A 12,301-nucleotide genomic window follows, 5' to 3' on the forward strand; every position below is an offset into this window, starting at 1 on the left:
TGGCCACGTTGAATATTCGGTATTTAGACATGAGTGGAACAACAAAATGTACTTTTGAAACAGAAAGCAACATTTCACAGTAGTAACACTGTAAAAGTTACCCTAACCCTATAAGCTGTAACGTCGAAACCGATTTCAAGTAAGGTTAAAGTTCATTTCACATAGAATAATGAATGTTCTCCAATGCCATTGTCATCAATGGTTCCTCGACAGAAAAGCCAGTTCCATAATTTAGCGATTCTATGTTCACTAGTTGAAATATCAACTTTTTACTCTCTTGGTGTCCTCATTTCTTTTTAATAGGTGTATACACAGGTGCTAGTGTTCTGTGTATACCGCATTGGACAGGCTATGCTGACCGGCTGTGGGTGTATATGTCTTGCGAAGCGTAGTGTCACTTTGTGCCAGAGCGCCATCTTGCGATTACAATGACACGGCGCCCTCGGGTCACTTATGGGGCCGTGCTGGTGGCGTCAAAACGAATCAGTCTGCGCTGCTTCCGTCCCAACTTTATACAGGTAAGTTTTCTCTCTTTTTCACTCGTTCGAACCAAATATTAGACCGCTCTATAGCTCAACTATACAGGAACTTGTTTATGAATTAAAATTGGTCGTAAATATCCTAGCAGTTCAACGAGCTGACATTGATTTTGTAGCTCAGTGGTGGACTGACGGACCATCACCAATTTGTATTAGCTGCCGTTTTTCTTCAAATATAATATACATTGACATCAGGCATCGTAAAGCACTCGTTGCGGACTCTGACATCACGAGCGGAACGGTTGCTTGCAAGCCACGTCGCTATGACAACTAACGACGGTTCCCAATATAGACGCTGAAAGACTATGCGATAGTTCAGCGCCTTGAAAGTCCGTAACCTTTAGGCTGGAGAAAAGCTGCTAAAGTTCTGAGAGCCAATTCGTTATTCCTATTCTCAACACAGATTTAGAAGTTTACACATGGCGTTAGAGAGAAGTTTCATATCGGACTTAGGTTTATGGGTGTTGACAACTCTTTTGATATCCTACTTCTCGAAATCCACGTTTGGAAGCCTGTATTTCCCGTGGGTAAGTGTACAATCAATACCTAGAGAAATTAATATCAGACATCTCTCAGTATGCATATGTTGATCGTTCATGTGGGATTACCATTGTTCTGACTGTGTTGAGAGCACGTATGGAGGAAAAAAGGCATGGCATATATGGGTTGAAGTGTTGCCGATGATAACCAGAAACAAAACTATTTTTTCCTTACCTCGACGCAATTATTCAAGCTGCTTGTACCGCTTTAGTTTAATGAGGGCAAGAATTTTATCGACTTCCTGAAAAAGCAGAGTCAATGGAGCGAGTTTTCTTTGATTGACGTTGGGCATTGGCACATATCATATCTTATTTTCATGGGATTTATTTTTAAATTTCCTTTACAGGTTTTGTGTTATCTGGGTCTTGTTGTTGCTTGTTTGGTAGCTGAAGACACCCGACATGAAAGCAACGGGATAATGAAACAAGTCAGGGATATTCTTGTGTTGCCATTACTATTGTCGGTACGGAAGCATTATTCTGATTTGTTCAAACACTTGTATCTCATACGCATTCCAACATTTCCCCAGACAGAAAGTGGCCTTGTTGGTATTATAACACATCATAGACCCTGGAGCGAGACACATCCACCAATACTACTGTTATGGCGCGTAATGCATGCCAAAATTAACATCCGATTTCTTACACCACTGGCTGAATTTTTCCACTTGTCATCCACATTCGGCTTGGCGATTTCTAAACCCACTCACTGAATTTTTCAAGTGGCTAGCGATTTCTGAACCCACTCACTGACACCACCGCACGTGCTCAATCAAATCTACACAAGTTTTGTTTGACTGTGGCGTCCACAGAAACCTACACTCTTCGAAAAGGTCAATCGAAACTGGCAACTCAGCTAAAGACGCGCTAAAGTTCGGCGAAATACCGGAAATATATAAATATGTAAGTGTTTACATGTCCGAATATAATGAGCTGTGCAAACAAACGTCTTGAACAGCTAAACTAACGACGGAGGCAGTCGATTGTAAGCTTCATGCACTGCATTTCACGTTGTGACCGACGGCACGGAGATCAAGTTTGCTGAATGGATTGAGGGAGAAAAACATATATATTACTTCACCATCGTAATCATTGAACTAGTCGTATGGCGCGTAATGCATGCCAAAATTAACATCCGATTTCTTACACCACTGGCCGAATTTTTCCACCAGTCATCCACATTTGGCTTGGCGATTTCTGAACCCACTCACTGAATTTTTCAAGTGGCTAGCGATTTCTGAACCCATGCACTTACTGTATTCTTCACGTGGTCAGCGATTTCTGAACCCACTCACTGAATCCTTCAACTAGTTAGCTATTTCTGAACCCACTGACCAAATCCTTCAAGTGGTTTAGCGATTGCTGAACCAGCTCACCGCTCGCCTTCATTCCGCTAGGCACCCTAGCAGACTTGATAATTTTTCTATCATAATCCGGTCACTCAAAAAGAGACCCGTCAAATTCACTCACGGATTCTTAAGGTGGCTGACCATTACGCTAGGGGGGGGGGGGGGGGGGGGGGGGGGGGCTTTATCAAAGCTTTGAAGACGTGACCCGGAATTGAATCTTTACTGAGTAAGTATCCTCAGTGTGTGAAAGTAGACCATAATTGATACTGAATCGCATGGTTTGCATGCCCAGCCCGCCTCACAAATGTGTACGACTAACAGTAAAAAGGAGTGAAAATGACTTCTTGTCCGGACCAGAAGTCAGGCTTTGTTGACACACAAAACGAAACGTAATGACACCACCGCACGTGTTCAATCGCATCTACACAAGTTTTGTTTGACTGTTGCGTCCACAGAAACTTACACTCTTCGAAAAGGTCAATCGAAACTGGCAATCAGCTAAAGACGCGCTAAAGTTCGGCGAAATACCGGAATATATAAATATGTAAGTGTTTACATGTCCGAATATAATGAGCTGTGCAAACAAACGTCTTGAACAGCTAAACTAACGACGGAGGCAGTCGATTGTAAGCTTCATGCACTGCATTTCACGTTGTGACCGACGGCACGGAGATCAAGTTTGCTGAATGGATTGAGGGAGAAAAACATATATATTACTTCATATATATTACTGGAGTGTATGAGTTGACGTAAACGCTCTTGTTGTCGACGTAAAACTCAGAGGTCAAAGCTAATTTCGTCCCCTTAGCATGCTAGTTAAAATTGACACCACAATTTTTGTGACGACATTTGACGTAGGCATGATGCTGTGTGACGTAGAGGTCTTGTTTTGTGCCATAAGTAGAAACTAATGCATCTGAGCTTAGGGAGTTCAGTGCTTGAAGAATTCAGTGACTTGGTTCAAACATCGCTAACCACTTGAAGGATTCAGTGAGTGGGTTCAGAAATCGCTAACCACTTGAAGGTCAGCGAGTGGGTTCATAAATCGCTGACCACATGAAGGATTCAGTAAGTGGGTTCAGAAATCGCTGACCGCATAAAGGATTCAGTAAGTGGGTTCAGAAATCGCTGACCACTTGAAGGATTCAGTGAGTGGGTTCAGAAATCGCTGACCACAGGAAGAATTCAGTGAGTGGGTTCAGAAATCGCTAACCACTTGAAAAATTCAGTGAGTGGATTCAGAAATCGCCAAGCCGAATGGGGATGACTAGTGGGAAAATTCGGCCAGTGGTGTAAGAAATCGGATGTCAATTTTGGCATGCATTACGCGCCATACCACTGTCCTCGATGTTTATCTACAAATGTTAGATCAGCCGTAAATAGCTCCATGGATCAGCCGAATACTTTTGACACATTTCACGTAAGGCCTACGTGATTGGATAATATGGCTGTTGTCACCATTTGTAATGACTCCTAGGCCTCTTAATGTTAGCCATCATGTAGCCTATAAATAAGTTCTAAACTACCAAAAAAAAAAAAAAAACACATTACATTACCAAAAAGTTTCGTTTGAGACGCCATTGCAAGTACTGTACTTCTCAGTGACTTCTAAATCACCTCGGCTATGGCTCTGGCGTCTTTACGCGCGCTAACCCGCTCTGCGTACCAGGCTTCAATAAGGCTACAGCCACAGACAAACATGGACAGACTCGCAACGGGTGTTGTTTAAGGCGTGAAGCGGTTACGTAACCCATCCATGTTCGCCTCGCCTCAGGTTGCTCTCACCTCCCCTTTCCGAAGAGTGCCGACCATGCATCCTTCGGTAATTTTCAGATTTTCGCTAATTGTTAAGCGAAAGTATGTTCGGCAAAGTTTGTGTTGTTGTTGTCGTGTGGTGCTGAGCGGAATTTACGTGCTGGCGAAAGTGGGTGTGTTTTGAGCTTCAGGAAAGTGAGTTTTACCATTTTAAAAATTCCTCTCATATTTTTATGAATATATAATGAGTGTGTTTGAACCAAATTTGAAAGTCTTTTATCGATACTGTCTGGTTTTATTCAATGGTTTACGGTCAGTCATACCGTCTTTTACACGTGCGTCAAGGAAGGACATGTTTATGAAACTGCTGGCGTGTTATGTTTTGATTGGCGTGAAGCAGTGTTTCTGGCCTGAGAGCTCACAAAGTAACTATGGTTGCTACGCGACTGGCAGCACGATGCCACCTCGTCTTATTTTTCGCATAATCTCGTGCAATTATCAACCACAAACAAAGCCCCCCAAAAGTTTAACACCTTTGAAGCTAATTTTAATATGAAAAGCCAATAGTCTACAGAGACGACCATGGAACAAAAGGCATGCCGCGTTTCCAGTCTGACTATATTTGTCTGTGGCTACAGCGTAGTCATAGCCGAGCATTCTTGGACTCATACCGGTCGTTGGGCTAATATAGCTGACCATCGCGCATTGGTTGATACCGAGACAGAAAATTACTTTAAGTAAATACTAGTAGTAACCTCTGCGGTTTTATTTTTCGGCCACGCGTACGGTAGTCCATGGAGGTAAAAGAGTTCTCTTCCACCTTCATGGTTAGTCGCTCGTTATGATTATGGAGCCAAGAGAGGAGCTAGTTGTACCTCCATGCTATACGGCAAGGATTGTGGAATATCTTGATCATTTGTTTAGCTCCGGGGTCATTACATGCTCATTGCCTTTTAAATGCCGTTACAAAAGGTTTTGCTAGGTCTGCATAGTTTTCCTTGTTTGATCGGAACGTTAGTGTTGTAATTGTAGGGAAATTTGTGAAACCAACAAATTTGTCTTGCTTTATTCGGAATCGGAACTAGCTTACAGAGAGTAATCTTAATTCACTGCCCACATGTCGGCGTTGCCAACCTGTTGTAATAGTCATTCCCCAGATTCCAAGTTAACATAAGTGTTTGCGTAAACAAGAAAAGTAAACTCATGAATTCTAATAGACGTGATGGGTATGGTCGAATTGCCCCAAAATAGGCCATACCCACCACGTCTAAATCTGTGTTGGGACAAAGTTGTCAGTATCTTGCGGTTGCGTTTTACTCTCTGAGGCTTTCATAGCTTTTGCACAAATCTTGGCACCTTAATATTCTGTTTTAGTTTCATCAGAAAGCTACAGCAAACTACGTTTAGCAGAATAAGATAATGAGAATTAGTGTGATTTTATTATATTTCAAACCGGCATTGATGATATCGGAGCCGGATACTTTTGTCATTTCACAGATGACGTAATGTTTCCTTACATCACATAGCAAGGTATATTTTTATGACTAATAAATCATCTTACGGATTTTCTTTGCACACTGAATCGTGTCAGTATGTGGCCGTAGTATCAAGTTGAAAATTGCATGTAAATGATGAACGATTATAGCGCCATCTACGACAATATTCACTGTTACAATCACTTATCTCAATCCTTCCACTGATGTCATGCCTTCTTAAGCCCCGTCAGCTGTATCTTTTTACATTCTCCTTCCAAAACATGTACAATAGAATACAATAGAATACAATGCAATACAATACAATACAATACAATATAATACAATACAATACAATGCAATGCAATACAATACAATGCAATGCAATGCAATGCAATGCAATACAGTACAGTACAGTAGAGTACAGTACAATACAATAAAATACAATACAATACAGTTCAATACAATACAATACAATACAATACAATACAATACAATACAATACAATACAATACAATACAATACAATACAATGCGATACAATGCAATGCAATGCAATACTATACAATACAATACAATACAATACAATACAATACAATACAATACAATACAATACAATACAATACAATACAATACAATACAATACAATACAATACAATACAATACAATACAATACAATACAATACAATACAATACAATACAATACAATGCAATGCTCTTACTTCCCAAAACTTCCCATTAAATAGACAATTTTTCAGGGCGTAACCTGAACATGTAAAATACATTACAGGAAGTGACACTACATTGGCTAAAAAGTATTAAAGACACTTGATTGGGTAAAAGATAAAAATCCAAGTACTTGATTAGAAGGAAGTTTCTAAAATATTCAGAATTATTCTGCTGAGTTGGCATCCCAACTAACGCTTTTTAATATTTATAATGTTCTTTTGACAAATGCCGACTTCTAAAAATAATAGTTACTACCGTTCCATGGTCAAGACTTGTGGAGCCAGAATTTGATTATGTATGAGCCATTGTTTTATGCCGAAGTCAATTAAATAATGACCACCGCGATGTAGCCATATCGGTGTCACACTTCATTGTTTTAGCTTAATTGTCCATTCGAGTACCAGTATCAATGTCAATGTCAGTAAACATCTTTTGTTCGTATTCATCTGACCGGTACTGGCATTGTTCCTTAATTAACACATTGGCAACGATACTTGAGGTAATAAAAGAACTACCAGTAATAATACTCAAGTAAACAAAAAAAAGACCCTCCACGTTGTACCGTGTGACATTGTTTATCTCAGTGAACGTTTGTTATGAGTTCAACAAACTTGTACATATTTCCTATCATACTTTTACTTAAAAATTACAATCGTAACACAATACAATACAATACAATACAATGCAATGCAATGCAATGATGCAATGCAATGCAATGCAATGCAATACAATACAATACAATACAATACAATACAATACAATACAATGCAATGCAATGCAATGCAATGCAATACAATACAATGCAATGCAATGCAATGCAATGCAATGCAATGCAATGCAATGCAATGCAATGCAATGCAATGCAATGCAATGCAATGCAATGCAATGCAATGCAATGCAATGCAATGCAATACAATACAATACAATACAATACAATACAATACAATGCAATGCAATGCAATGCAATGCAATGCAATGCAATGCAATACAATACAATACAATACAATACAATACAATACAATACAAGATGTTTTTGATTCCCGTTATTAGCCTTTAGTTAATCTTTTTATGTACTTTTTTGGGTGATTTAAGGCAATAGCTGAGTTGATATGCAAACTTTGAAAGTGTTGTTTCTGTTGATTTTTAATGTTTTTTTTCTGTTGGTTGTGAACTTTTCACATTTTACTTGCGTATTTTACATTTTTAAATAGCAGTGTAATATTATAACGTCTTTGATCACTTTTATTCACAGTGGATATAGACGCTTTATAAATAAATTATTATTATTGTTATTGTTTATTTATTATAGCTTTGGTACACATATATTGAGCCAAACCGTAATAAATTTATAGCATCAATGTCTGTGTCAGATAATAAGATACTTATCGATCTATGCAAATATGTACTCAAAGCTATGGATCAGAGATCTTCACTTATAGTATATACGTAAGTGTTTGTGTTGTATAATTTCTTGTGCATCATCCGGAATTAAGTTTTTACTATTTGCTGTTTATTTCTTTTGCACATGGGCCGGTGACCTAGAAAAGCAATAAACGTTTACCGTACCTTACCTAGCGTTAGTACATGGGCATCAACAAAGTCGATCGCGGAAAAAAAAACAGGTGCTCGCAAGCGTTGTCCTAGCAGACCCTTCAATATTTTTCTTTTGTTCAAAATACACTAGAATACAATAATTCAATGTATCAAATTGGAATTTGGTCGTTTTTCTTCCCCTTCTGGCGTGACATATTTCTGCATTAATGCCTCTGTAATTTTTCACCTTTTGTTTTCGTATATTTACAGACTATGTGTACCATCATAATGCCATATCAAATATTTTTGGTTCACCACGTCCGACTGTTCACATCCTCCTCGCCGTATGAGGTTATTGTCTGGGTATTGTGCCTGGTCAGCGTTTCGCTTTGGAGCCTTCTCCTGTGTAAGTAATTTCACAATGTAAATAATTTTCCCCACGCAAAAAATGATGACCTGAATGTTGCGATCATGAATCGAATTTCAATTAATTTCAGGCCAAAGAAAACAAATATGCTGTTCCGATAACCCGACCTACCCTATTTTTTGCCTGCCGACCCTCAATTTTTTAGAGCTACGTAAATACTGAAGTAAAAAAGGAAAGACAAACCCGTAAAATCACGTTTTCGTGACCTGGCATATGATTTTTGCTTGAACAAGGACGCCTTTTGTGTTTTTGTTCCTTTTATATGTATGATACGTTTTTCTGGAAATGTTGTGGCCAGTGTTTGATCGCCCTGAACCCCTGAAAAGTGCATATTTAAAAATAAAAATATTTTGGAAAAAAATCCCTGCCTACCTACCCTATTTTTGAAAGCCATGTTTTCGGAACAGCACAATGTGAAATGCTGTTCCTAACGATCAGTTCGGCGACGGAGATCACGCCCTCACACACCTGTTTTCCAACGCCATTTACCTACTTGACTCATTTTGACGCAGCTGTGTTGTTAACGAGTGTAAAGAAGCTTTTAAGGTAAAATGTTAAGAATTGTTTTTTCTGTTTTATTTCACAAAATATATTTTTTTTTTCAAATAAATGCGCAATTATATTATCGTCAGGATTTTTGTACATAGAGCGTAATGCCTGAACTTCTTCGGTACGTCTAATTTTTCCCATCGCGACTAATCATTAGATTTATCGCCTTTTATTAATGTTAGACATGAGAAAATAAAATTTTGTTATAGATAGCTATGATGATGATTTACCCTGATAACCCCTGACCCTTTACTCTCAATACGATTGGAACTACTTTGGGATAATTGAATAGTGAAGTAATGCCGGTTTAACCTAATGATGTACGTTCTTGTTTGGCAAGGAGAGGGATTATAAACTTCGGCCTTGAAAACAAAGACAAGTTGGAGATATGGCACCGTTGAGGGAATTGTTACAATCCTCATCTGCTTTCCTCTTTAAGCGATGCGCTTGTTTTTAGGTGTAATTTGTAATATTGCAACACTCAGCTATAGGGCACCTAACAGTTTTGTGAAATTTGAAAAATATAAAGATCCATTTCTCCCTAATTAGCTCTAATCGTAATCTTGAAAAATCCTGCCGCTTGCTGACTGTCTGTTCTTAATTTACACACTTCTTTTATTCGTTATCACCAGACAGCTACGTGTATATTCCCATGCTCAGCGCAAACTTCGACAAAGACTTACCCGTTCGATTAAAGAAATCGTTTCTAAGCGAGATCAAGAAGGCGCTTACGTAAGTAGCAGCTACTGATTATGCTATAACTTCGCCTCACTGACTTTCGAAATTATATTTTCTGATGTGTTGATACAAGTGCAAATATCGACATTATACCTTCTTGGTAACGTCATCCAAACTTTGCTGACTTTTTGCATAGGTGTCTTCCAAAGTTCTGCAAACGCTTAAATCACTCTCCAAGCTCAGCTGGCTGTGATTTCGTAGAAATCTCGCGAGAGAAAAGAAGTTTCATTCAAAACACGGGTGTGGACTCATGTCCTTCAGAATTTTGTACAAGGAAAAAAGTGTGAAAGAAGTTATCATCGAAAAATATCTATGGAACACAGTTTACCACTGAATCTTTGCTACACAGAGCAGACTCGCTGTTCCTATTAGTCGTCGACTCAGGGATAGATATTTGGACTCTCTCAACCCTTTCTATCACTTGTGGCCTTGGGGCTCATTTTGAAGCTTTTGGAGCAAGAAAAAACTTAAATTTCACCGTCTTAGGTTTTTGAAAACGGAAAAAAAATAATTTTTCTCCTTAAAGTTGACACAGGGAGGGCGGCCATTTTTAATTTTAAATATCTTGAAATTTTGGGGAATTTACCAAAATTTGCATAGTGAACCCCAATTATTATTCTTGATTTTGAAAGAGAAGTGTTGAAAGATTCCCTGAGGAAAGTTTGAGCAAAAGTACGTCTTTCACTTTGAATGAAGGCGCGTATTACTTTCAGGCTACACTCTAGATTTAGCGTCTTAGCTCTTGCCGACTTTCAACGCTAACATATTGCGTAATGCTGATATTATTGAGAGTGTAGAAGTTGATGTAAGCTTATATAATGACTTAAAGTAGAAGAATATCGAAGGAAACAAGGAATATATTACGTATGGACTGTTATTGCTTCGGAAACATTTGACACAGTGACAAAGAATTGTCACTGTTATTGTACAAAATAACCTATGTAAAAGTGAATTTTGTGTAAATAACAATGGGTCCCCCGGAGCAGATTCAAAATGTATGTACAGGCTATCTTTGCTTTTTTTGAAACATTTATTATTACACTTTTGGGTTTTTGAAATCGCAATAATAGTCGGAACAATAACAAGCGATACGATACGCATATACTTCACAAAATACAAATATTCTTTACAAGAATTTGAAAGATGTCTTTCTTTTTGCGTTTATTCAGGACTAATCGTCGACACGCAGACTGAATCTCAAGCTCTAGAGGACGTCAGAAACATCAAAGTAAAACTTAATTTGCCAGCTGAAATAGTTAAAAAATGCAAGATTCAATACACCATATTTGTTTGAATAATACAATCTGTCACTACAAAAATTCATCAAAAGAAAACGGTTTGTGTGTCTATGCTGCAAACTTGTGGGAAAGCAAAACAAGCGTGAGGGATCTCTGAAAGTATGTGAGCTTAATGGGAGACTAAATATTTCTAGCAACACTAGTTACAGGACAAATGAGTATAGTCACTTTCATTTATTTGGGTAAATGAAGCAAGACGAATTGAATTTGTTTCAAAAATTGTCAAATATCTATTTTTGCCAGTAACACTTACAAAAAACAAACTAGATTTTACATAACAACTACGATGAAAAATAGAGAAATTTTAACGCGTGAATTATTTGTGTTGTTACATGAATGATTCTGTATGGGTTGTTTTGTTGGACTGTTATGCATTTCAAATTGTTCAGGTCAACAGCTAATGTTGCTGAACATTATATATTTGTAGGTCAAATATTCCAGTTATTTTGTTTGTACGAGCATCTTTCATAGTCGTTTCCTGGATGCAAATGCCGCAAGCTATGATTGGTTAGTAAATGTGGACAGCTATTACAACTCGATTTTACAATAACTTTTACATTCTGATTGAAGTATTAACATCAAACATTACCACAATTGTCTGTCAAGTTCTATGCAGACTCGGACATACGTCTTTAATTCAGTAAAATGAATTTTCGTACTTGTTCCCTCTGCATGTGATTATGCTTGTGTTCTCTGGTTTAAAATTACACTCGCTTAAAAATCGCGACAGAATTGGTCATGACATCATGTTTTGTGGTATAGGTGTGTCAAATCTATGGTTTTTGAAAAAAACGTGTAAAAATCACGATTGGAAGGTCCGTGTAATCCACTACCCTACTTCGCTGGTATACTTTTTGTTCCCTACAATCTTCAAAACAAAGTGTTCAAGGGACATATTGGCACTGAGCTCAAGTCACACATTGCGCACGACAATAAAATGGAAATATGCTGATGATATTATTTCTGAATGTACCATAAATTATGTCATTGAAACATTTATTGCTATATCTGCAAGCAGGTGGAAAAAGAGATCTGACGATTGAAATTTCGCTTATTTTGGTGCAGAGCAGAACAACATAAATAGTTGTTCACACAAAAAACAATAGTCAAATAATATGAAAAGATTGAAATTTTTTTGTCCCTTCAATGAATAATTTTCAGTTCAAATTCCTTCTTTGTTTATTTGCTACACATGTATTCTCAAATGTATTTATGATAAACAATCAAAACTAGAAACAATTCACTGTGTCACCTCTGTGACCTTGAAGAGACCTGTGGAGTATTTATTTTGGGAATATAAAATCTCTATTCAGCTCTCTTTTCGCATTTTTGTCGTTTTTGTTTTATCTGTTCGCTTCTGTGTGTCTATTTTAC

The 12,301-nt window shown here is 37.9% G+C and overlaps 1 protein-coding gene across 1 annotated transcript; it reads left to right on the plus strand.

The window, feature by feature from the left end:
• Positions 1-307: 307 nt before the first annotated feature.
• On the plus strand, positions 308-11,729 carry LOC139125913 (uncharacterized). Its single transcript, XM_070691998.1, has 6 exons — positions 308-518; positions 943-1,066; positions 1,426-1,542; positions 8,186-8,321; positions 9,524-9,623; positions 10,799-11,729. Exons 1-6 carry the CDS (start codon positions 454-456, stop codon positions 10,821-10,823), a joined length of 567 nt encoding a protein of 188 aa, XP_070548099.1. The 5' UTR covers positions 308-453; the 3' UTR covers positions 10,824-11,729.
• The last annotated feature ends 572 nt before the right edge of the window (positions 11,730-12,301 follow it).

The sequence above is a fragment of the Ptychodera flava genome, assembly GCF_041260155.1.
Source record: "Ptychodera flava strain L36383 chromosome 3 unlocalized genomic scaffold, AS_Pfla_20210202 Scaffold_26__1_contigs__length_13983176_pilon, whole genome shotgun sequence".
NCBI classification, from domain to species: Eukaryota; Metazoa; Hemichordata; class Enteropneusta; family Ptychoderidae; genus Ptychodera; species Ptychodera flava.